The sequence below is a fragment of the Triplophysa dalaica genome, chromosome 12 (genome assembly GCF_015846415.1).
Source record: "Triplophysa dalaica isolate WHDGS20190420 chromosome 12, ASM1584641v1, whole genome shotgun sequence".
Classification (NCBI taxonomy): Eukaryota; Metazoa; Chordata; class Actinopteri; order Cypriniformes; family Nemacheilidae; genus Triplophysa; species Triplophysa dalaica.
Window position 1 is genome coordinate 1,410,461 of NC_079553.1, and position 26,643 is coordinate 1,437,103.

Consider the following 26,643-nt stretch of genomic DNA (forward strand, 5'->3'; position numbering starts at 1 on the left):
CACCAAATTGATTGAATGAATGTGATGTATTCCCTCTATTCATAGAAAAGTTAAGAAAAGGGTTGCGACTACAACTCCCACAATTCCTAGCGCCGGTTAGTGACGCGATCATCGGTGGCCCGTCACGTTTCTTTCCACCAGCAACAAACGCTTTACTGTCTGGACAGTAACTAAATTCTTTACTTAAAACATTCAGCAATTTGTTGAAAGCAAAACTAGTTATGGCTGCTCCATTGAAAGTATGTATTGTCGGCTCAGGAAACTGGTGAGTGCGCATGTTTAATAAATTAGATGAGATCAACATATGTCAGTGGTAAAGGGATTCATGCAAAACATTCGGTCTGAATCTGTCACATCTCAGACCCAAAGTTAGAGGTTATCATATGATACGCATTGATATTCTAGACGAAGTGAAGTGTTTACTGTCTAAACTGTATTGATCTGATAAGATGCATGCTGAACAATCTTCATGGCTGCAGGTGGCAAAGCAACTTCTTGGATTTGTAAACCCCGCCTGGAATGACCGAGTGAAGTGTTGTTCAACAGCATCCTGGCGTTTGATTAAAGATTCTCTTGTGTTCTCTTGTGCCAAGGGGCTCTGTCATTGCAAGAATTATTGGCTCAAATGCACAGAAACTGCAACACTTTGCCACTACAGTTAAGATGTGGGTGTATGAAGAAGTGGTCAATGGCAAAAAGCTGTCTGAGATCATCAACACGGATCACGAGAACGTCAAGTACCTTCCAGGTTACAATCTCCCAGAGAATGTGGTAAGTTTGGGCTGGGAGAGGCTGCAAGAATTCGTACAAGTTAAGAAAATCCCTAGTTGTGATGGTTAGTGTATTATAACTAAAAAAATTTAACCTATAGGATGCAAATTAGGTAATTGTTTGGACATCGATCCTCTGCTGTTTCAACGCAGTGTTTTTCCCCAAGACTCACTGCAGGTCCACAACGTCTGCGATTACGTTAGGTCTAGTTATTTCAATAGCACTTAGTCTTTAATAAAATGGATTTGAGTCTATCTGTTAACTCTCAGGAGAAAGTAAAACACACTTGATGTCACAAAGCGTTCAGTTATTAACGATGTGCTTTAGATGTTAATGTAGTCTTAATCAGACGTGCTTTAAGTGGCAGTCAGATTTATGTGTTTCTTCCTGCAGGTTGCGGTGCCGCATATACGGGATGCTGCAGATGGTGCCGACATACTGGTGTTCGTGGTACCTCACCAGTTCATCAGAAAACTGTGTGAGGAGATGGTGGGCTGCGTCTCAGAGAAAGCTAGAGGGATTACATTAATCAAAGTGAGAATGCCATGCATTAACCAAAAATTGATGTTGTACTTTTCCAGATTTGTTTGTGTATTCCCTCATGGAGGATTGACGGCATCTGTGATGCATAGATGACGAGTGTTTTTATTTCAGGAACTAATGGATATAATGGTCGCTCTTTATGTACTTTGTGAAACAAAATGCATTTGGCACTTTTTGTTTTGGCTCCGTTTTCATAATGGACCAACCAGACTCGAACAATAATCATTTGTCACGTTGGATAATGCGAGATGATACACGCTGAAGAATATATTTGTTTTGGCTAGAGAGACCAAACGACCTACATTAAAAAAACAATGTTTGGGTTTGTTTATTTCGCATCAAAGCAACTTTTTATTATATATCAGTACATATTTTTACAACCTAAACAATAAATAATTAAATGGTTTAATGAAGAGAGCCGAATGTCCTTCATGGCTGTTGTTGACTTCATTATTTGATTTAAAAATGTTTATCCACCTTGTGCCTCGTGGGCAGGACGTCCAGCACTGAAGACACTGTTGAACTCACAGGCCCCTGTCATACACCCGGCGCAAGGCGCAGCACAAGTCTTTTTGGTAGTTTCAGCCCGACGCAGTTCTCATTTTCCCGTCCTTCGCTGGGTTGTTTAAATTGCAAATGCATTTGTGCGCCCATGGGTGTGCTGGTCTAAAAAAGAGGTGTTTTCGGGCGCAGTGTTGGCACGTTGCTATTTTGAGGAACTTTTTTGTTTAAGAAAGGGCATTAGGAGAAAATGCGCCTCTGGGGATCCACAATGCACTTAAACGTTATACGTATTACACAGAGGGAAGCACAGCAGCACAGAAACATGCCAAATATGAAAAATAAATGGATTACATTGTAAAAGATTATTATTGTGTAGAAAGAAAGAAAAAAATCTGGCTTGATCTGTGGGGAAAATAAAAACTCTTCTACTTATAGAGAATAAATGTGAATTTTCTCCCCATATGTCCATTAAAAAATATTTTGGTGGGTCTCAAGATAAATTATACCTGTCTAGGAGGGTCCTGGAAAGGTAAAGTTTGGGAATCGCTGATGTAGATGATCTGCTCGCGTGCTTTAACCTCGCGTAAGAGCAGATGCGTTTCCTCTCTGGAGAAGCGTCCAGTCTTTGCTCTTCTTGCTCTTCCAGGTTGACAATAGATAATCCGGCATGGGAAAGATTGGTTTACTGCACGTTTCGCCCCAAAAAACCCCCATGGGACAACCAGTTCAGACCATGCATCTATGCGCGCCGACCGTTTCCCTGTCGTGAAACTAGCAAAAGTGGATTCGGACACACCCCGAGTGTGCCCTGCGCTTAAGACCATGTGCTTAGATCGTGAAAATAGGGCTTGATGTCTTTTTAAAGGCTGAACAAGATGAACCATATTATACTTGTGAGTAAAAAATGGCCCTCTGGCAAACTCCTCGCATGCAATTTATCTGCTGGTGCCTGTTTGTCTCCTCTGTTACTGACTGTGCCGCAGAGCACTTCGTCTCTGTAGTTATATTTTTTCGATTTATCTTCTCCGCCTCACTGTTTGAGTAGCAGGCTAATTTAATTTCCCATAGTGTTCCGTGTTTAATATTCCCAAAGATATTGACCCGTCAGATTTCTCTGTTTTGTCTTGTTTTCAGTTTGTACCCATCTCTTGTGTACTCATTCACCATCTTTATTATTTTTGTTCTGCATTTGCTTTCTCCTCATTTTGTGGGTCATTAGGCAGAATTGTTCCTCCAACACATGTGCTCCAGAGTTACAACCGCTGAGGGAACAACAGTGTAATGCTACATTAAATCAGAAAACGATGTTGATTGGCACTTCAACGTTAACTTCCTGTGTGTCTGTAGGGTATTGATGAAGGACCGGAAGGATTAAAGCTGATCTCTGACATCATCAGGGAAAAAATGGGCATCGATGTGAGTGTCCTAATGGGGGCGAATATTGCCAATGAAGTGGCGGCTGAGAAGTTCTGTGAGAGCACCATTGGTGAGCAAGCCGCTGTCGTTCATGTTAGGCTTGTTCGAATTAAAAAGTGTTTACATTCTTTTGTGGCTACACTACAAACCTGTCTGGGACTCAAAGATATTTTGAGATATGTCTTAGTGGTTTTGTGTCCCGACACTGGATGTCAACGGTTGCCGGTGGTTACCGAGATTCTTCTTAATATCTTCTTCTGTGTTCTGCAGAATAAGGTCATACAGGTTTGAAATAACACGGAAAAGTAAATTATGAGTTTTTTTTACTGGCAAACACCTACAACACACGTGACTTGTAGCACAGCCGAGTACCAAAAAATCTAGTTTCTCATTTAATATTTCAATGATTTGCAGGCAGCAAGGTTTTGGAGAATGGCCTCTTATTTAAAGAGCTCCTGCAGACACCAAACTTCAGAATCACTGTGGTGGATGACGCTGACACGGTGGAGCTCTGTGGAGCACTCAAGGTAAATATCAGTCATGTTTTGATGCTCATCCCAGGGGAAATATCTAAAATCAGAAACCTGAGATGCTGGGTCACGATTCTGCTCGCACCGCTGAAGTCATGGGATGTAAAAACAACATGACATCAAAATTTACCCTGTTAACTTTCTGAGAAAGCACATTCCTGTTCTGGGGACGATTCATCAGCGCACATTCTAAAGAAATTTAAGTGTTTGCTTTCATAATCTTTCATCAAAATCTAATCAGCGACTTTCAAAAGATGTTTTTTCTAATGATGTAACCGAGCTGACACATGGAAAATAATTGAATATGTAATCATCACACCCCCCTTTTTACAATCCAGTAAAGCCCCGATGGATAAAATCTAGTCCTGCTCTACATTATTTCTCACTATTCAGTTTTACTCGGATAAAACAATCTTTGAAACATTGTATATTTTTGATCTTAAAGGGATATCAACGTTGGAAACCGAACAAGTGCGGTACCCTTTTAACTTGCATTGGTTTTGTGTCTATACAATAGAAGTCAATTCAGTTTTGCATGTATAGGTTTGAAATGACAAGAGTAAATATCAGCATAATTGTCAAACACAGAATATGAATGTATTTATTCAATAACAAACGTAATATCTCCTGCACTAGAACATTGTGGCGGTGGGCGCAGGCTTCTGCGACGGTCTGCAGTGTGGAGACAACACCAAAGCAGCCGTTATTCGTTTGGGACTGATGGAGATGATCGCTTTCGCCAAACTCTTCAGCAAGGACGGCTCCGTGTCATCAGCCACGTTCCTTGAGAGCTGCGGCGTGGCAGACCTCATCACCACCTGCTACGGAGGGCGTAACCGGCGCGTGGCCGAGGCTTTCGCTAAAACGGGGAAGGTAACCAAATCCCTCCAAGCTTCCTGTGTTTCTCCATTTGCCTGGTGGTGTGATAATGTGTATGCTATAGATCGAAGTAAATGTGAAGTTTGCACATTTGTGCTGATACTGAAAACAGATTGATAATGATTTTTTTCCTCTCAGAGCATCGAGGAACTGGAGAAGGAGATGTTAAATGGACAACAGCTTCAGGGTCCATTGACTTCGGCAGAGGTCTATCACATCCTTAAACAGAAGAACCTAGAAGACAAGTATGTGCTATCTCTAAACTGTAGCATAACCAGAGAAACTAACAAAAAAATCATACTTTTGGGGACTGTATGATGGTTATTGTATGTGACCTGACCTACGTAAGCCCCGGTCCTAATTAGGGTGACATGGGTTTGAGTCGGCCTTGTTTTGTGTTTTAAAGGAATAGTTCACCCTCATTTATTTACCCAAATGTTGTTCAATATAGGCAAATTACTCTTTCCTCTGTGGAGCACAGAAGGAGATATTTAGGGAAATGTCACAGTAGTTTTGTATCCAGACAGTGAAAGTCAATAGGGGCCAATGTTGTTTGTTACCAATGTTCTTCAAAATGTCTTTTTTGAGTTTAATTGTGGGTGAGTAAATGATGAAAATGTTATTTTTGACGATGAGAAGCAGAGTTTTCATCTAGATGAATTTTCAGCACAGGCCATTTGTGATGTCTTTGTCACATTTGCATTGCTCCTCAGGTTCCCCCTGTTTACAGCTGTGTACCAGATCTGTTTCAATGGAAAGCCGGTTCAGGATATGATCACCTGCCTGCAGAGCCATCCAGAACACCTGTGAGCGTGTCCCTGGGCCAGATCCTTTGACATCACCATCTCCGTCCTCTCTCATCCTCTTGGTGGTTCTACCTCTAACACTTCCCATTTTTTTAGTTGTTACATTTGTTTACTCGTATACGATGTTACATTTTCTTACATTACTCTCTCTGTCCCTGAACCAATACTAGCTTTGTACGCTAAACATTCGGATCAAACTCAATGGTTTGCTTCCAACCTTTTGTTATTATGTGACGAATGTCCTCGACAAATAACTCAAGAATGAAGGAACTTATTCTTCTTTAATTAATGCAAAGCCATGTTTATTATATACTCTTGAGCACATTTAGAATTTTAAAAATTGTTCTGTTTGACTGCCCCCTGGTGGATGGTCCACAATATCACGTTACAAACAAATAGGATTACATGTCTCCTTCAAAATACCATGGAGAAAATTCCTCTTAGATTATAACAGTAGAATCTGAAACATCTACATAAACACTTTGCACAAATGTGATGCAAGTAAACTAGAACGCTCCCTTCATAATTAAAGTGCCTGCAGCTAAAGGGTGTTGCAGCTTTTTGACTACTAAGAGCGTTTTGGGTAAATCATGTTGTGTGGAAATAGAATAGAAATACTTTAATTGAGAATCGATTGGTGCTTCGAGATCCCGTAAAACCAGCATAATACCACTTAATCTAAAAATCTTCCTTTAAGTCTACAAACACGAGTAATTTCTCACAAGGGCAAAGCAACTGTTTAGAATGACATACAGTATTCTAATTGATTTATCTGCTGAAACTGCCATGTATGATGTTCACTTTTGGGAACACATAAAATGTGAAACAAGTATGATTTCTAATGTGAATATGCCTTCAACTTCAAGCATTTTTGATACTTGAATGCACTCTCTCTGGGAAACAAACATCTAATGTTTTTAGTTGGTTGGTTATAATGAACAATACTCGCTAAAGGGGAGCAATTTCTTTATCCTTATTTACAAGTGACACATTTTTAAGACTGAAGTGCTTTAAAGAAGACGCAGGGGGAACATGGCTGTCTGTTAAACAATATGTCTGTACTTTTGTATCAGGTCACAGTTACAATCTAAGCTTCAAGAACGCACTGACATAATGATAACATTTACCTACCAAGCAGGAATATGGTACACACTACCATGATAATCTTCAGGTCACCTTGAGATTTCAGTTTTAAATTGTTCCTCACAGCTAACAGTTAAATCTTTTATCTGAAGTTTTACTATTAAAAGAATGAAGGAATGGTTTACGAAAATCTGTAGATTTGCTTTCAGAAGAGAGTGTGTTATGGGAGCAGCTCGTATTTGAATCCATAATGGCCTTCTCTTAGAGCATTATTATTCTTTAGTGCTTATACATCGGTTAGGTCATGCCTAACACAAATGATAAATAATCATGTATTTGTTGAAGTCGTCTTTTCTTCAGTGTTCATGTTGTACTCCGTCACGGATGAATAATGATATTACAAGTAGGAATAATCTAGTCATAGTGTACACATAATGTATAACACTCCAGTGGACTAAAACATTTTAAGATCATTAAATACATGTACTTTGTTGTATTAACCCATATTGTAGTCTATTAAATGGTATAACATTGGTGTGTTGTTGACATTGTTAAAGCTGAACGTTTATAAACAAAGGCTGCTTTTGAAAGTAAACAATAAAGTCAGTGCACAGTCATTTATGCTTCTTCGTATTCTTTTTTTTTTTTAACAAAAAAAGTAATCAAGAATCGCCTATTAACAAGTTCCTAAACTTGAACACGTTTGAGATCTCAACAGGTAGATTGAGATGTTGTAGGCACCCATGAAGAACCAAAAACAGTTTAAAACCAGTTACACTAATAATCATACATTTTATTTATAGAGCGCCTTTCCAAAGCTCAAGGGTGAACAGTAGTACAAAGAGAGCAAAAAATAGACATGTGTAAGACAACAGGCAGCACAGTTTAGGAGAAATAACAATCTGAAAATAGGTGCGTTTTGAGTGTTGTTATTAATACAGACAAGTTATTTGAAGAATGATGATACCAAATGAAGCAGTAGGGAGAGAAGCATTGATAATAGGGCTGGGTATCCATTCTGATGTTCCGATTGGATTTGATTCCGATTCACAAGCTCTCGTTTCGATTCGAGGGAATGATTATAGATTTAATACAAATCCTAAAGATATTTCTATAAAAAGATCAGTAAACATCAGATTACAATGGTGAATACATTTTTTTTAATGAAGAGCCACAAACCTGTATATTAAACTTAAAACACACTTGGGTACATTGAAACAGAACAGTCGCATACCTTGATCAAACAGGATCAGGTTATTTTACATTTAAGATACAGAATAACAAAATCAATTTCACTATAAAGAGGGGCGTTAATCATATGAACCACAGTCTTATACAGTATGTGAAGGTGATGTTAAATTTGCAGACAAGTAGGAGAAAAACATGACAGGCAGTAACCAGAGACATTCGGCCAAAACCGAAAAAGTAATATTTAGAGAATGTAAGAGAAGATAAATTAAAAACATCAAAGAGGTGGAGGAGCAATAGAAGAACAAAATCATGTAATATCAACACTTCTGTCAACCAAATCAATATCTCACATTACCGGTCGGTTTAATTAAAGCTCTCCCATACATAACATACAAGAAGAAAAGGTACAAGAAGGCACATTAAATAAATTAATTGTATTTTTGATGACATTCCTTTTGGCATGTAACTACTTAATTTAAACTTTGTAGCAGATTAATTTATTCAACAAGGAAAAACAAGTCATTCATTTTAAGTTAATGTAAAACCTTTAATTCCAGCAAACATACATTTGTCTTTCCTATGAGAAAAATGTGTAATAAAATTCTTGAAGTCCCATAATCTGGGAAGATAAAATACAAAAACCTAAAACATCCAAGACAATAAAACATGCACAGCTCCTTCATAGAAGCCATAAATGTACATCGTATGGGTTTGAACAGGACGTTCCATCTTATTTGCATTTCTCTTTGCCTCGTGTTATCACGATTTTTATTATTCATTCCACTGGTCCGTCAAATTATTTCCAAAGTGTTATTAGTAACTATCGTGTCATTCAGTCAGAAACAATATCATTTCTTTCCAGTGTCTGTTGTTAAGGATGCTCCTGTAGAGGCCCATAATGATGGTTTACAAAATTACATTATAAATGAACCTACATGAAATATTCATTCTCACGAAACATCTATTTTACACACAAGAAAACATTTTTCATCTGGAGATCAGGAGTTTTAAGGCTCAGTTCCAGAAATATAGTTGAACTGAATCTCAAACAAACTAGTCCTCGTCATCCTCATCGCCACCAAACGACAGTAGACTGTTGTTCTTCACTTTAACAACTGCCTTTAACTCTTTCTTTTCTACATCACCACTTTTCTTTTTCTTGCTAGAGCTTGCAGTAATGCCTTCAAATTTATCAGACGAGCGTTTGACGGGTTTCTTAAAGACAATCTTTCCATCCGCAGGAGGCTCCTCATCTGAAGAAAATTAATGTTTACATTATTTAATGACCTTATGCAGCAAACACCAAAACATCACAGAAGGTTGTGATTTAACACAAAAGTAATCTTAAATGATTCAAGTTACCTACTAGCTAGCATAATAGCATCTATTGATTGCACGCCTCACCAAGTTCTTCATCAGCCTATAATATATTTGTATGACCAATCCAATAAACTTTATTAAGCAATGAGGCCTATATTATAAAAATATTTTTGATATGGGTAGTTGACAAATGTTCTGTACAGAAAACAAACTGTTAATAATATACTATTCTATAATATTAATTAATAATTATTAAATAAAAAAGAGATTTACGTATCGTCATTGTTAGTTTTTTTTCAACATTTTTACTGTCACACCATATGACACATTCATTTGTCAACTACCCATATCATCTTTTATTACGGCTGTCAAACGTTTAATCATGATTTATCGAAACCAGAATAAAAGTTTATGTTTACGTAATATATGTCGGTGTACTGTGCATATTTATTTTGTATAATGAACATATACACATAAATGCATAAATTTAAGAAAAATATAAAATATAACAATTAATAAACGTTGATGTAGAGTTCCAATTACTGGTAAACATAAATAAACATATTTAAATATTTCCTAAATTAGTGTTTATAAATACAAGGTACACAGACATATATTTGGTAAACACAAACTTTTATTCTGGATGCGATTAATCGCGATTAATCGTTTGACAGCCCTATGTTTTATGTATTTTACTATCATACTAATATCCTGTAAATGTAATAGTAGTTCTAGAGAATTTTTTTTAAACATTTTTAAAACAACAATTGTTTTCATGTAACGTCAAGTACATTAAATAATTATCATAATTATGTATTAATTCATTTTGAGTATTTGGATCCTACAGTAAAATGATCACCCGTGATTTATTAAGACAGTCATAGATGTGTTTATTACCTGCATTTGATGTCGCCTTCTCGCTGCTGATTTTAATGACTTCCTCAGCACTGAGATCTCCCTTTTTCAGCTGCACGACCTGCGGCATCTCATCTTCCCGATCACTGTCACCACTATCGCCATCACACTGGGGCATCTCCAGCCTCTGTAACAACATGTTCAATTACATGTTTTAAACTAAAAGTAAAGACATTAAAACCTAGTGAATGACATTTCGAAAGTCCACATGCGCGTGGGAAACGTCCGAAGTCAACTCCAAACACGCTTTCTAAGCAGGCAGCGTAACGTGACGTTACTACATATTGGGACGCGTCCAATGTTACCAATAAACACACTCACTTTAGTGTCCACTGTAGGCCCCTCTTTAAAACCAACATCCTCCTTAAACTTCTTCAGAAAAGATGGTTCCGCTGGCTTTACCCACGACACGTTACCCTTTTTACTCATTGCGTCTAAACAAACCGAAGCCTGATAATGCAAACGTGCTTAGTTTAACAAAAACAGGATACACAAGAAGAATTTAGCGCGTAAGGTTTACGTCCATGAAACGTCATCAGCATGCGTCTGTAACTGGCCAATCAGAACGCATCTTCACCGCTGCGAGAGAACACACCTCGCACCTAGTAGGAAGTGTCGTTGTTGCTTAAATGCAAAAGATGGGGTGAAGTTTTAAAGGAAAGAAGAAGAAGACGATGGGGTACAATAATGCTTTCACATTCAAGTCTCAATAAATCAGTCGCTACGAGATGAAATGATGTTGCCTGGAGTATTTTACGCGTCGCTGGCGGGGTTCCTGGCAGCTTTAGCATCTTCTTCGGCGAAGTTATCACTGGGTGCCGATCACCTGAAGGAGGTGTGTGAGACAGGACTGAAGATCTGGACGGATAGACAGGCGAGCGGTCGGGATCAGGGTCTTGACACCACAGCGTGTGACTGGGTAAGAAGTCTCATGCACACGAATCACAGACAAACATTACGATTGTAATGAATGAATGAATGAGTTGTTACCAATATCATCCCCAGTAACCAATAAAGCTTTATTATAGAATTTGTAATAAAACCACAAATGTACCATTGGCTCACCACAGGAGTCATAGTTCCAAAATAATATTTTTATTAAAACAATGGTGATAAATCTGCCCCAAACTCATTACAGTTACATATACCCCTGCGGCTTCTTTGTGGTGGTCTTCTGTTCACCTGCAATGCTGTGATGTGGACGTTCTTCGCCAAAGCTCTGCGACACTCCTCTTCCTCAGCCCGGGCCACTGTGACCACCACTGCCTCAAACTTTATCTCCTCTGTGAGTTTTAATGAAACATATTGCTTCAAGTTTTACGCAGTATTATTTATTTAGCATCAACTATCTTTTGAATGTTGTCACCTCTTTTCTAGGCATTCCTTGGACATGTGATCTTTGGGGAAACGCACGCCTCCTTATGGTGGGTCGGTATCATCTTAACCCTATCAGGGCTTCTTGTCTTACACGGATCAACTCATCAGGCCTCGCAGGAAAATGTGTCTAAGAAAGATGAGTAACACAAGAACACGGAGCAAATCATAGACTGAACAACAAGGCTGTTGATGCTTGAAAGAAAATCTGATGTATTAATCAGAGAGTCTGATATATGCAGGAAATCAATGTTGAAATGATTTATGCTGAGAACATATTTCTTTTTTTCAGACTGTTTAAAATGTTTGGAGAACAGTCATTTTATCATTTTGTGTTATGTAACATGTAGATGTAGAGCGTACAATTCTGTCACTTTGTGCCTACAGTTATAGACATATAATTTACGCCATACTTACACAATCAAGGGCTGTGCCTTCTAAGTATGCTTGACCTGTAAATACTTTGCAATGGAAAGGCCTAGGCTCTAATATTGGGGAGAGATAAACAAAATGTTTTTTTTAAAGATGCATTAGATGTTCCTAAATGTGGAAAATATAAGTAAAAAAGAAAGTAGATCGGGCCCAATTTTGACTGCTAGTAGAAATGAGACATACAATTGTTTGTAACTTTTATTATTGAAACTATAAATATGTGACCATCATAACCTTTCTGTTTGTTTATTTTTTTCAATTGTGCTGATATGTAGCCAGTCCTCCTGATGCATGTTGAACAGTTTCTCCAATGCTGAATCTCTTAAAAATCTATTTCGTTTCAGCTCTAACCTGTTTTTTTCAATCTCAGGTATTCTTAAGTCAAATCTGTTTGCACTCTTTGGTCAGAAAGAGGGATTCAAACAGGAAGCAGAGGCTGGGGTTTTTTCCCTACACAAAACACTGTGTCTGACTTTTTACATCTTTCATTAAGATGCCAGTACAAATAAAATTACTGTATACCTTTTGACATACACTGTAAAGAGTAGTTTTGCAGCGCATTTCTGTGCACTGCTTGAAACACACTAAAAATGCACTGATCTTAGAACACGACATTTGTCACATAGCATCGTTTAAGGGTCTTCTTTTTTTAATAAAGTGGATTTTAATCTCATGAAGGATGGAGTTGGATTTTTTTGTCATTAAATGGTTCCACTCATCTGGTCTAATCTTTTTAAAAGGACTTAAAATAAGATGCCTCATTATGAATATTTATTTGTAAAATAATAATGAAAATCCAAGTCTGTGGTGGTGGTGAAGTGATATCATAAAAATGTAAGCTGTTTGGAAACTAAATGGGTTCACACTGTGTTTAAGGGTCCACCTGTCAACACTGTAAAATAGAAAACAGCATGTTTATTTGATTAAAGCTTATAACTGAAGTTCTATAGCCATACAAAGAAAAAGTAACAAAGGTAAATAATGGTGCACAATTCTGAAAAGCATTATAGAAATATACTTCAATTGATAAAGTTACGGGTCAAACATGGTTAAACCAAATAACAAATCGAACTAAAGACATCACTGCTCCAGGAACACCGCTAGTGTATGATGAAGCACATGCTGTGCAACAGGAGCTCAATCAATTTTCAGAAGATCATAAAATTGTGATCATGCGTGTAATCACTACAAAATAAACAAATTCATGACATTTGAAACTTAAAAAAAGAAAGAGTCATAATATTTTTGGTTTTGGAAGGCACTTAGGTACAGCACATACAATATACACTCCAGTTTAAATGTCCCATTTTTGTGCTTATGGTCGAATTCGGATCTAATGAGATGCCAGAGGAATCTCAATCACATCCTCCTCAATGATTTCACCCTGTGGGAACACAGGAACGTGACCCGAAGTGTCTTTCTGGCATGTGCAGTCTGTGAAAGGGCTCATCCAGGCCACAGATAGAGGACCCCCAAACGCTGACTTCATAGCCTCCCAGGATGAGATCTTTTCCCATGCAGGGTCTTCACGCTTTAACCTTTCAATGCCCTGCAACAAAACAACACGTTCAGTGACTCTTGCAAGAGATTTTGAATGATGCAGTCAGAAATAAATTGAGAATCACATCCACGCTAGCACATTACAAACTTAAAATCCGTTGACTGAAAAGAAAGCAAGTGGTTACTATAGTAAAAAGGGTAATGAATCATTACACATGCACCAGCGTGATTTTGGCTTTTATCGTAACTGGAAAGAATGGTTCAAAAGTCTTTTTTGTTGTTGCAAAAATAAAAGCACGCTGCATGCAACATGCATTCACATTCCTAATGATCTCTTAAATGAAAACACATTTTTTTAAACAGCATGCATTCAGGCACTAAGCACAACGTGTGATGTTGGAGCTGATGGTTTGAACGGCATATACCAGCTTACCTCCATCTCATACCAATCAAACAGTGACATCAGGCCTAATTAAACACTAAATATGATTTGTTGATCATAAAAGCATCTGAGGAAAGGAACTATTCATAACAACAAGAACCCAAGGGAAGAGATTATACAAAATGAGGAAAAAGTCGGTTAGTGAACAAAGCAGAGAGAAAGTGGACACGACAGATAGAAACCAAGAAACCCTTAAACATTTGGAGTTTTTGAGAGATTACAAACAATACAGTCGGAGAATGTGCAATGTCAATAGAATTTCATCTGCTGAACTTCCTCAAGTGCTATTTTAAGATGTTGTCCGCAGGCAAAGACAGTTCCGTATGTGGTCTAGCATTTAAGAATGGAACATTAAAGACCACAGAAACAATTTAACACAAATAACTGCTTCAAAATCCAAGGCTTTTCATGTTTTTAATTCACCCATTGTCAAAAGAACGATTGTCTTTTATATACACTTGAAAATCATGTCTTTCATTCATAACAAAAATGTACATTCATCAAATTTAAAATATCTGAAATAACTAAAACAATGGAGTAACATGGAGTAAACCAGAGAATATATCCACAATATCCCTGTATATAGATGTACTTCACACAATTTCCTCACCCTTAATCATCATTTCAAACCACGTAAACCATCCCCAAATGTATAATAGACTGTATATACTGTATCATAAAGAGCGTAAAGTAAGTGGAGAAATTGACACCTTTTTTAAGTGATAAAATCTTATTATAATATTAGATTATAATAAAGATTATCATTAGTTTCAAAAGTGGCCCAAATCATGTAAAAGCCTGTTTTTATTTGTAATATACTTTAAGCGTAATATATCATTTTGTGAACGGTTATCAGTTCTCTCACATTAGTTACCATGGCAAGTTATAGGAAGGGACAAAAATTTAAGTTTCCAAGTAATTCAAAAGTAATGTCATCATTTTGAAAACTTCTAGAGAGATAACAATAGGAAATGTATGGCTTCTATTATTTCCACCATCATTCGTCTTCATTTCAGCGTAGCCAGGCAGAAATGCTAGAGAGATTACAACATGATTAATGTAAAGCTTCAACTTTCTTTTTAAATAGGAAAGAATCATTGGATGCACAACCATTTGTTCCCTAAAAGAAGAAAAGAAAAATGAGGTGATTTAGGTAAATGGTCTAGAATACAAACACATGAAAAGACGCTGAGGCATTAGTTTATGTGAGGGATCCAAGTGCACTCCAGTCTCTAGCTTAAAGCTTCCTGAACTCAGACCACATACTGATACGGATCGGCTTTCCCGTGTTCGGGCGTTGAAAACGGGCTAACCCATGCTATTGAGAAGGGGTGTCCGAATACCGCCTTCATGTTCATCCATTTTGTTTTTTTAGACCATCTTCTCTCTTCCTTTTTCAACTGCTCTATGCCCTAAAAACAAGAGATAACCGACACTTCAGAGTGTGTGAATATTACGGAATAATAGTGGAAATGTGAAGAACAAGTGACCCATTCCATAATAATGGAATTTAAAGCACAACATGTTTCACTACTAGGAGGACCATAAGCTTTTTGACTTGAGAAACCATTAAATGGAGGACTTTTTCTACAGAATATGCAGGCAACTATGCAACGTAGTTTAAACCGACTGAAGCTATGTCAGTAACACCATCTAGTGGACACAGTACAGACGCCACTCCAGTCCAACAAAAGGAACCAGAGGGTCGTGTCAAATAACATCTCCCTGGTGACAAGATCTACTTGAAGTGTTTTCTAGACCGGATCCAAGCGGTCTGCTAGCAGTTTGCTACAGAGTGACACATCTTACCCCACTCCATCCTAATTTAAAGTGACAAATGTATGCTACTTAACAAGGTTAAACTTACTTTCATGCATGCAACATTTTGGGTTAAAGTGTTACACATTCACAATGTTACAAACGGCAAGATCAGATCAGTTATTGGCCATAACCGCAACCTCTTCTATATTCGCTGCTGCAGAAGAAAACGTTCTCTTACCGTCTCATCTGTGCAGATGGAATGGATTTGGGTGCCAAACATCACAGAGGTGAAGATGAGGAAGAGGAGGCCCTCAAAGCACAGGAGGATGAGGAGGATGACAGTGGCCGGGGGGGAGAAGGAACTGCACTCTGGGGTCGGGAAGGGAAAGGGAACACATACACACAGACTTAACACAAATACACAATTAAGCCTATCTATACAACATACTATCAACTATATTGAGTTTTTTAGGGAACTTTTGGAGGGGAGCTTTCACAAATAGAGGGTGTAAATATACAGTCTCTGGCAACACAGTGTCTATATTTACAGCTGGGAGCACGACACTTTTGAATCTCTCTTCACACTTTGGGTTTTAAGAAAGATTTTTAACTAAGCTTAGGACGCAATACACCAGTGTCCGGTTTAACACCCCGTTTATTTTATTTGGGTCATGCAACACTTTTATGCCATATACGGAAGAAATTCATTTGAAAGGGGTTATTTTCTATTTACACAACCTTCCAAACGCTTAATATTAATACACTCAAAGTTATAGATCACCCAAAAAGAAAAAATTCTGTCATCATTGACTTACCCTCTTGTCATTTCTTCAGCAGAAGACAAAAGTTCATATTTAGATTTAAATTTACGCATTTGGCAGACGCTTTTATCCAACATGACTAACATTGCATTATCCTATACATTTGTTTCTAAGTAATATAATATATTAAAGAATGTAGCTAACTGCCGCCCATTCAGTTGCATTGTTTTTGGGTCCCTAAAAAGAAATGAATGAGTGCCGGCACTGTTCGGTTACCACCTTTCTTTAAAATATCTTTTTGAATGTTTTGAAATGATAAGAGGGTGAGTGAATGATGACAGAATTTTCGTTTTCGGGTTAGTTTGGGTTAATATTAACTTCTGATAAAAGACATATGAGGAGGCATTCACGCTTGGTCCTTATTAAAGCAATAAGCCCAAAGATGCAGTGGGTTACAGAGCATTTTATAACAGCTAAGGGCGTTGTTTGTTTGCAGGGCTTATTGTTTTTATAAAACGGTTACTCCATATGCTTAGCAAGCTTTCATGAAATAAAGTAAATAAAATGATATTTAGGCTTTGTGGTGCAGTCAGTCGTTATATATCGGGGTATTTTATTACGGCATAGAACTCCGCTCAGGCAATCAGAATCAAGGACCAGAACTGACAGTTTTATAATATTTATTGATGTAAAAATTTCATCAAGTGACCAAGTGTGGATATTAATCGCAAAATCCTTTGTGTTGATTCGTTTCATATATTATGGTGTAAAGCCAGCACATAACTAAACTGCATGCTTGCCATCTCACCCTAAACCTTTTGTCACTGGGGTCAAATTATCCATCAAATGCTCTCTTACTTGTCCAGTCATCTTCAAAACAGTAGAGGAAATGAAGAACCACCATGACTAGGGTGTGCAGAGAGGTGAGAGAAATGTACATCTGGAAAACAATCAGCATTGGAAGTGAGGGTTCGTTTCAGAGGACTGGAATGGAAAATAATAACGTATTGGAACGTAATAAATTCCACGTTGATAATATTATTCATAGTATGAAACCTGTGTTTGGAATTAATATTGTATTTTATGATGTAAAGCTGAGGATGCATTGAAATAAAATGCTTCTGGCAAACACCAGTAGTATGTTCATAGAGTTTTAGTTTGCGTGATGTTTTTACTTACTGTGAAAAGCACAAAGTACTTCTGGTTACTTTCCCCGACACAATTGTTTACCCAAGGACAGTGATGGTCCATCTTCCGTATGCAGCGCTTGCAGACACTACAGAAGAGGGTGGAGAATAGACAGAGATGTAGAAATATTCACACACTGGCAGAGAGCTGAAAAACAAACTTCGGCTTAAACAATCATTTGAAGATTGTTGTTTCAAACCTGTTTCTTTGTTCTGTTGAACACACATAAAGATATTCGGATGTATGTTAGCAACTGAGATTTTCTGGGGCAAGATATTTTGAAGAATTTAGGAAAACCAAAAGTTCTGGGGCACTTTTGAATAACATTTTTCACTACCTCCGAAATCTCAGTTGCTGAGATTCTTCTAAATATCTTTCTTTGTGTTCAATACAATAAAGAAACATATACAGGTTTGTAACTGCTTGAGGGAAAGTTACTCATGATGGAATTTACATTTTTGGGTGGGGTATCCCTTTAAGTGAAGATAATCTAAAACCTCCAAAGAAAACAAACACGTAGGTTTGAAAAGACATATTCATTTTTAGGCGAGTCTTCCTTGTAAAAAGGAAATGAATCTACACACTTTTCTCTCACCTGCAGTGGTGAGCTCTATCAGGTTTAATACTGCAGCATTTGGGACATTTGTAAACCACCTGGCCTGGCTTCAGCTGTAAGCTCTCGATGTACTCTTTAGTGGCGTTTCCCTTTGGCACGGCTCCCTGAAAAGCATCAACATCAGCAACCTTTTATAGTGATACGCAGTCTTCCGAACATTTAACCAGTCACCACGAAAAGCAAACACACCGGGTCAGTGCACATGGCCCTGAAATGAGACGCCAGGGCGAGGAAAGCCAGGCTGTTGAACAGGGTGCCATTCACAAGGCTGTAGGTCAGGTTCTTGGATGGAATGAGCATGACGAACAAGACCACGAAATCGGCGAAGAAGACGAGAAACCAGGTGATGACCGCGCACACGATGCCGCAGGCATCCTTGATGAACCACATTGTGTTCGGCTGCTCATGACAGGGTGGAAGACACGGAGCGGGCTGCAGGGTGTTGGACTGCCTCTCGACGTCCCTGAAGCGTGACACCGGAGTTCTCATCCTACCACAGAAATCGCATTCTGTTGGGGTTAAAAATAGACAACGCTTCAGAATAAAAGTTAAGAATTAAAACCATTACGACATTTGATTTAATGGTTATAATGGGAATTGGGTTTATAATGACGATTATAAGGGCATGTTTGGGTTCTACGGGTCAAATGTCACCTGGCGGATGGGAACCATTAAAGCTTTCTGAAATAAGGCCCAAAACGTTACATTTTCCAAACTACATCTTCACCATTAAAACCCTTTGTTAAGTCGTTAATAAACAATAGACATCTGTAATAGCAGGGCAGTGTAAAAAGGGTTCTCAACACCAGATGGTGAACAGAAAAATGGATGCTCAGGAGACACAGAAGGTCATATTCAGTGCAGTATGGAAGCTGCAGTCTGACACATACAATTTCTTGAGCACAACCAACAGTAGACAGTAGTAACAGTGCTTCTCATTTCGACACTACATCAAACTTTTATGCCCACCTATGAAATTCCCATATACTGCAACCTATAAGCAGATGCTTCCAAACCACCAAGAACTGTTCAATCATCGGCTTACATAACATTGTTTTTTAAAGACAATTTATAATGACATCCAACTCAGCACATGCTTTAATAACCAGTAACGTCAGTCTGTAATCATAGCGCAAATTACGCAGAGACTGAACCAAGACATAGAAATATAATCCAACATCCAAACGCAATGTTTATCAAATCATAAACATAATAGTGAGATAGAACGGGCATGCAGTTTCATAACAACACATTTTCATGTAATAACATTTAATTAAATGTCACAGATATGAACAGGAACCCGAGCCAAAGCGATACTTACATATGTGGCGACATTGGGTTCCTCGCGATCGATCGCCAAACCGAGGCAGAGACGATATGGATCACACTGGGGAATATGTCCCCGGGTTAGTATTGTAACAACAAAGGACGAATTTGATTTACAAAAACATTTTGAAAGTGGTCAAATGCCGCATTTTCTTCGTTCCGTGTCAGCTCCCCTCCCAATGCGGCCAAGCCAGCGTCGGCTTGAAAATACACTGTCGAGCTAAAGCCACTAGATGGAGGGCCTGCAACGGCTAATGCTAACGCCGGAGACCAGGAGCTGTTTCAATGGATTTCAATGGAAGAGAAGCTTCGCTACCCTGAATAAACAGCTTTTGTGAGGAAATAGTAATTTATTCAAGGCATCGACTGTCTGTACTTTAATGATCGGCACGTTTTACATCTAAAAATACTTTAGTTGGGAACGATATGTAGATTTTACTATAATAAAAATGTTGTTTTTAAAATGTGAACGTCGGCAACTGACATCACTGCCATTGCAGGATTGGCTGAGCTGCATTCACGTGATTCACGTTAGGCCAAAGATGATAGAAGCCCAAGAGGCGATACTCTGATTCATTTTTGGTAGTCTCTCTACCGCAGACCACGGACTGACCGCGGACCGTCAACTAGAAAGAAAAATCACACAAAATGTCAATGGTTTCCATTTAAAACCTACTAAATTCCTTCTGGGGTTTTTTTCATACAGAGTTTAACATCCCACCTATAGAATTCACCTCATAGGATACCAATAGACACCATTATAGTCTTCATAAAAACAACACTATAACAATTAAATCAAAATTTTTATTGTGTTTTGGGCAGGGTTCAATTGTTTTTGTCTGCAGGGTAATAAAAGTTCTCAATGAGAATATAATCATTAAATTGTGTGTAATGTAAGGACTTAATATACTTATATAATCTTTTCCTGAGCCATCAGAAACCTTTATAGGCAAAATATGCTTTTCTGAAAAAAAGATAAAAAAACACAGATCCCTTTTTCTGAAAATATTGTTTCTGATTCTCATTTAATTTATTATTGGAGACGTTTATTAAAAATTAAAATTGGAAAAAGATTTGGTACATAATACTTTCTCAGTATTAAAGTAAAATAAGTGTCATTCAAAATAATAAAAAAAAATTTTACCCCACCAAACACTTTTTGTAAAGTTGGCAAAGAAACAGTGTTTCTTTTATTTTGGTCCTGTCAGTATATAGAAATTTTTGGAAAGATATTAGTTAATTTATTTATGAGAATATTGAGAACGGTGTATCAATCACTTTTAAGGATATTATTTTGGGTTATTATGATTCTGAATCTACTCAGAATACCGTTTGTTTTATTGTTAACTTAATTTATATTCTTTGTAAATTTTACATACATAAGTATACATCTTCCAATAACCACCTACCTCTTTTTTTGTTGCTGACGTCATGTGGTGAAGAGTTGTTGTTGAGAGAGGGAGATCAGTTTAGCGTTTTTAATGTGCAAATTAATTTTGAAAAATAATGGTGTGTACTGATAAACCATTTATAATAATCACATCAACACTGTGTAAAACACAAAAGAAAATGTTCCTGTTTGAATCCACGGTGACCTGAAGTCTTAGATGAACCAACCAACAGTGATTTATTAGTTGCTGTTTGCAGCTTAAATATTTGTTTCTGTTTTTAATAATATTGTGTATGCAGGTGGATAATAGGAGGTACCTTTTTGAAGAAAATTAACCATGTTATTTTGCACTGATTGATTACCATTAGTTAACCCATGTTTTTTCTACAGTATAGTTTACCAGTGATTTTTCTATCAAAACCATGGTTATTGTGGAGTCCAAAAACTGTTTGTATGCTGACACGCTCATACAAAAGACAAATAAAATCCATTAGTTTCGCAGATTTATGATTATTTTATTTTATTACGCGTGATAAACTAACATTTAAAAAAACGAATTTTTTTATAAATACGAAAATGTACGTCAAAACGAATCTATGAACGATTTTAACAAAAAAACGATTCAGCTCCTGTTTCATCAATGAGACCCATATTTTTCAAATACGGACCTTTATTTTGTCGTTTGGCGGAAAATTGAGCAAAACGTCGCTTTCGTTTTGCGCAAAACGTACAAATGGTTGCCATGTTGCATTTAAAACACGCACGTTATCCATTAAAACTTTTTATTTCACAGGAATTATGCCCATAAATACTGAAACCATTTTCCCTTAAACAATATATGTATTGGTACACATGCTATGTTAGCGTTAAATTCAAATCCTGACAATTGTATTTCCACTTTATTTAGCAATCTGGCAACCCGCAGCCTCCAGTTCCCTTTCGGTGTGAGCAGAGGTAACTTGGTACAATGAAGGGACGATGACTGCCTGCATCAGAGTAATATGGATGAAATTGACGCCTTTGACAGCCCCTATTCATGATGGTTCTGTACTTATGATGTCTGTCTTTTCCAAAATACTTTGATCTCACACATTTCTTCCCACCTGTACGAGATTAAGTGTTGTATCTGTATCAGTTTTCTAGCTCCGTGCTATGGTTTCAGCCACATCAACTGTCTTTAATCGACCTGACCGGTGAGTAACCGGATGAATCTGCAGAATTTCATAATTGCCTCAAACATACACACTGTGAATGTAAACAAAGATCAATGAACCTCGCTGAGCAGCAGACACGTTCTGCTAGCTGCGTATTTTGCTAGCTAACATTAGCAAGTGCTATTACATTTGTTTTCCTGATTCGTGCTGTTAAAGGTCAGTTGAGGGTGTTTTGGGATCTCGATATGCATCATCTATGCAATTTTCTTATCATTTAAACCCGACGGAAGATAATTCTCATAGGTTTTTATACTTTTCTACATAATAGAATCCATACGTCGCTTGCTTTATTATAAATGTTTGTCATGTTTTTAAATTATAAGTTAATGCACAGTTTACTCCCCCCCCCTCTCTCTTTTTTAGATATAACATATAATATGGCCATTACTCAGTTTCGCCTTTTCAAAATATGCACCTGCTTGGCATCTATCCTTTCATTCTTCAAGAGACTGATTTGCAGGTATGTGTAACATAAAAGTTTAATATTAACTAGATTTATAGAATAAACTACTATAAAGTTTCATTTTAACACTCCCGAGGGCTCAGTGCAATATTGATACCTGATCTAGAGATGATTATTAAACAAGTAGTGTTGTGGTCATTTGTTTTGCAATTGTGGTTATGTGTGTTGATTGTTGTCTTTTGTTAATGTAGGACTGGGAGGACACGCAAGCTGAGCGGGGATCAGATCACCCTTCCTACTACAGTAGATTACTCATCTGGACCAAAACAGGTTTACGAATCATATATCTGTTTGTGGGACCCGATATGATAATATTGCAACACTTTGTTTAGTGTAGTGCTTTAGGATTTGAGTGATGAGTGTTTTTGTTTATTGACTTCAGTAATAATCAAACATTTGTTGAATAATTCACCGCAGCCTGAGATTGAGGAGTGGAGCTCATGGGATGAAGAAGGCCCTACAAGTATCAAAATTGAAGGAGGTAACGGGACGGTTCCTCCTCCTCAGATGGAAGGCGAAGATGAAGAGCCAGACTATTTTAAAGACATGGCACCCACCATCAGAAAAACACAAAAAGTGAGTTTGTTATTATTGGCTTCAGCAATCTTTTTTATTTTATTTTTTATTCATTTATTTTTATTCATTAAAAGGGTAAATTAAAAAATGTAATAGTATAAAATGGCACAATGCAAATAACCAAAATAAAAAACACATCAGTTATACTTTTAAAACATTAAGAATTTTATCCAGTAGCCGAGATGTCTTAACAGCTTTGCTATTGTTTTTCGTAATAATATTAAAGAATCATAAAAAATCTTTATATCAGTGGAAAACAATCTACAATAGACAACAACTTTGTTTTTTGAAATGGTATTTTCCAAGTAGAATAAGAATTTTAAGAATATAATCTATTTCCAAAGTACAACAATCCAAAAACAAGACCATTTTGATAGTTATATTATTAAAGGTATAAAACGTCTTAAAAATCAACAAAGAGATCCTAAACCGAATCATTTTAATATAAGAGCAACTGAAAAACAAATGTAAAACAAATTGTTTCAGATTTATCTTTACAAAAACAGCACACTGGTAAAAACCCTTCTTTAAATTTGGCAATAAAGTCATTACAAGGATAATATCTGTATATTATTTTAGTGAGTTTCTTTGACTTTATTTGGGATAACTTATTTATTGATATCCGATCGCATCTTGGTCTTGCCATTTATTCTTGCTTGCTCTCTTTTGTTTCCAGATTCTGTTGAAGAAAAGGGAACCTCTGAATTTTTCCATGCCAGACAGTTCCTCTGGTTTCTCCAGCAGATTAGCGGCCACTCAGGATATGTCCTTCATACAACCATCTGTGAGTAACATCACATCACATGACATCACCAGTTACCTCTCCTGTAGAGATTTGTATAAAGGCAGAAAAGGTTTTCTCAGTTCATATTGTTTTAAAGTATATTTGTGAGTTAACACCTAACACGGGCCATGTCTCTGTGCACAACAGGCGGAGCTGGGAGATCTTGACACCTGGCAGGAAGACGCAAATGCTTGGGAGGGTGAGGAAGATGCAGCCTGGGAGGCAGAGGAAGTGCTGAGGTAGGCTGCAGTATCACACAAGTATCAATGCTGTTTCCAACATATGATGAACATTCTGATGGTTTTGTGGGTGTGAAACACAGAATCTGCACCCGAAGAACCCGGCACAAAATTGTTCAGAACTGGAATTCCTGTCATTCACAATGTTCTACACATCCCAACCCATTCTGTGTTCATTTATTTTTCTGGCTAAATTGTTCTTGCCACTAATAAACACATTTTACCACGTTTAAATACACTAGAACTGTTTAAATACAAAAGAGCGCTACTCAAAATAGAAAGAACTGCCTCCGTATCCATTCTGCCGCACTTTTGATGGATCAAAAGATGGATCTAGGGTGTCCACAGATTTTGGGGCATTTTATGAAATATAGAAATGTATCATCAATTTTATGTATTCAAACAAAAAATAAGCCCACCAACCAAAAGAATTGATGTTCCAGCATTGTATAACAGAATATGGTTTAGGCTTTATTAAGATTCTAAGTTTAGCATTATAAGTCTTTATTTGGGGGGGGCGCAAAGTGATGCACCATACTCAAAGGGGGCCTTACAATGAAAAAGTTTGAGAACTACTGCTTTATGAAAACTTAAAGGTTCTTCTATGGCTTCTACAAACCCATGCATAGGCTTAATTTAATGCATACATATGATGTAGTTTTAGAAACAAGGGTCTCTGTTTAAGTTTTCTGTTTTACATTTTCACAACTTCATAGTTCAAACTCATTGTCAAAACTATTTGATACAACCGGTCAGCATTGATTTGTCAGGTTAACCAATAAGTAGTTTTGAATGGCAAGTTTCTGCAAGTGTATTTTGCTCTAGATCTGTAATATGATCTGAACCGAGTTTTGTAGTCCAAAATAATTGATCATCTTGATGTATGTTGTGCATATCAAAAACACAATTGCAATTCAGTTATCAAAGTAGTTTTTACACTGGTTATTCAACATACAAAAAACAGATCATATTGGTTCAAAATGAAACATTATTGAAAATGGCCCTGTGTCGGGATACCTATCATATAGTGGTCTTGAATCAGGATGTGTGTCATCATATCATAAAGTTGTGAAGTGGCCCACTCAAATGTGGTTTTAGGTGCTTGGTTGTATTCTATGTTATCCACTAGATGGCGGTATAAAACCTTGATTTAGCTAACTTGCTCATTATGTGTCTTTTCATTGTCTTACTCTGTGAGGTGCCTAAAACTAAGCTAAACCTGCAATAACTAAAAAGTAATGAAATCACATTTTGTCTGTGTACCCTGAATGCAGGCAGCAAAAGCTGGTGGAAAGAGAGAGACGTTCTATGGAGCAGCAGCGGAAGAAAATGGAGAAAGACGCACAAAGAATGATGAAGAAAGAGCAAAAGATCGCTGTCAAACTATCATAACATTTATACAACACCAGACACTCTAAACAACAGCCAAACAACTCACCATATTGAGTTTGACCTTGTTTTGTCCTGGCCACCACACCGCTGTCTTCTCTGGGATATTTCTGGAGTCCTTCAGTTGTCTTGAAGAATTCAGTTTATTTCTTGGGCTTTTTGTATATTGGACAGAGCACAGCACAGAGAACCTCTCATTTCGTTTCTCAGTTAATTGTGGATATTCTTTCAGTGCACGTATTGAAAGAAAAACTGGATGGGTTTTTGTGTCAGTATTTATGAAACTTGGATTTTTTTTTTGGCAGAATCATTTTAAATTCGTTATTCAGAATATTTTGCCTTTTTGTTTTCCCAGGTTTTTTATTTTCTTCATCATTGTAGTCTTGTAACTGACTGTGCTTAAAACACTGGACAGCTTTATCCAACCCTGAGTTTCTGCTCTTGACACGCTATTTAGCAGTAGCTTGTCAGCTTGTTGGTTTTCCTCCAATAATTGTGGTCTTAATCACAAGTAATTGTAAGAGACCTTATATTGATTTTTTTTAACGGGGAACATTTATTTTAAACCTGAACTTTGATCTAGGTATATGGGAAACAAAAAGGTTGGTTTGGAAATGGTGAGCTGGGATATGTACTGAGGTTTTTATAAGAAGTTGGTTGGTTGTCATGGAAACTCTAGAATATTAAAATATTCACATTGGTAACCAAGGCATCTATTATCTTTGGTAGGACTCGGTGTGTTGCTAAAGGTGTTGAAAAGTTCACCACATTGGTCACAGGCCTAACCATTTAGATTTGATTTGTGACAGGGATCATTTTGTTCTGTTAAACAAAACTGCATTATTTATATAAAACATTTGAATTGTTATAAATGCTCTTTGTATGCTATTATAATGCATATGAATGCTATTTAGATTCCCTGCCAAGGGAACAGTTCTGTGTCTTTAATAAGAAATGGGAAATTGTTGAGATCACGTCTATTGATATAGTGAGAGACCTATCCTTTTAAAATGAAGATGGTGCTGATATTAACTTTTGCATGCTATGATTAAGAAGAGATATGAAATGACAAGAGAGGCAAGAGCAGATCATTATGAAACGCAGAATAAAATCACATTTTTTGTTATTACTTATTTTTGTTTATTTTTCCCCACCCACACCGTCAAAGGTGTTTAAGCGTTATGCTTATAGCTGTACAAATATACTTGTATAATTTGGATCTGTTGTTTT

The 26,643-nt window shown here is 37.2% G+C and overlaps 5 protein-coding genes across 6 annotated transcripts; 3 read left to right on the forward strand and 2 right to left on the reverse strand.

Moving 5' to 3' along the window:
• The first annotated feature begins 121 nt into the window (after window positions 1-121).
• On the forward strand, window positions 122-7,149 carry gpd1l (glycerol-3-phosphate dehydrogenase 1 like). Its single transcript, XM_056763172.1, has 8 exons — window positions 122-265; window positions 594-771; window positions 1,165-1,305; window positions 3,166-3,304; window positions 3,649-3,761; window positions 4,401-4,637; window positions 4,782-4,888; window positions 5,357-7,149. Exons 1-8 carry the CDS (start codon window positions 222-224, stop codon window positions 5,451-5,453), a joined length of 1,056 nt encoding a protein of 351 aa, XP_056619150.1. The 5' UTR covers window positions 122-221; the 3' UTR covers window positions 5,454-7,149.
• A 255-nt stretch (window positions 7,150-7,404) lies between these two features.
• Window positions 7,405-10,423, reverse strand: kiaa1143 (KIAA1143 ortholog). The gene is made up of 3 exons (XM_056761929.1): window positions 10,280-10,423; window positions 9,941-10,085; window positions 7,405-8,976 (listed from the first exon to the last, which is right to left on the reverse strand). Exons 1-3 carry the CDS (start codon window positions 10,385-10,387, stop codon window positions 8,777-8,779), a joined length of 453 nt encoding a protein of 150 aa, XP_056617907.1. The 5' UTR covers window positions 10,388-10,423; the 3' UTR covers window positions 7,405-8,776.
• Window positions 10,424-10,546: 123 nt separating this feature from the next.
• On the forward strand, window positions 10,547-12,437 carry tmem42a (transmembrane protein 42a). Its single transcript, XM_056761928.1, has 3 exons — window positions 10,547-10,877; window positions 11,097-11,243; window positions 11,336-12,437. Exons 1-3 carry the CDS (start codon window positions 10,692-10,694, stop codon window positions 11,477-11,479), a joined length of 477 nt encoding a protein of 158 aa, XP_056617906.1. The 5' UTR covers window positions 10,547-10,691; the 3' UTR covers window positions 11,480-12,437.
• A 222-nt stretch (window positions 12,438-12,659) lies between these two features.
• On the reverse strand, window positions 12,660-19,494 carry zdhhc3a (zinc finger DHHC-type palmitoyltransferase 3a). 2 transcript variants are annotated; one of them, XM_056761925.1, is made up of 7 exons: window positions 19,354-19,494; window positions 18,222-18,541; window positions 18,012-18,136; window positions 17,408-17,504; window positions 17,087-17,168; window positions 15,706-15,836; window positions 12,660-13,313 (listed from the first exon to the last, which is right to left on the reverse strand). In XM_056761925.1, exons 2-7 carry the CDS (start codon window positions 18,519-18,521, stop codon window positions 13,098-13,100), a joined length of 951 nt encoding a protein of 316 aa, XP_056617903.1. In that variant the 5' UTR covers window positions 18,522-18,541; window positions 19,354-19,494; the 3' UTR covers window positions 12,660-13,097. The 2 variants fall into 2 exon arrangements, with proteins under 2 accessions (XP_056617903.1, XP_056617904.1); XM_056761926.1 differs by lacking the exon at window positions 12,660-13,313 and adding an exon at window positions 14,102-15,118.
• Window positions 19,495-19,592: 98 nt separating this feature from the next.
• On the forward strand, window positions 19,593-26,542 carry ebag9 (estrogen receptor binding site associated antigen 9). Its single transcript, XM_056761927.1, has 8 exons — window positions 19,593-19,692; window positions 21,656-21,941; window positions 22,326-22,422; window positions 22,617-22,695; window positions 22,843-23,001; window positions 23,678-23,785; window positions 23,933-24,024; window positions 25,299-26,542. Exons 3-8 carry the CDS (start codon window positions 22,340-22,342, stop codon window positions 25,414-25,416), a joined length of 639 nt encoding a protein of 212 aa, XP_056617905.1. The 5' UTR covers window positions 19,593-19,692; window positions 21,656-21,941; window positions 22,326-22,339; the 3' UTR covers window positions 25,417-26,542.
• The last annotated feature ends 101 nt before the right edge of the window (window positions 26,543-26,643 follow it).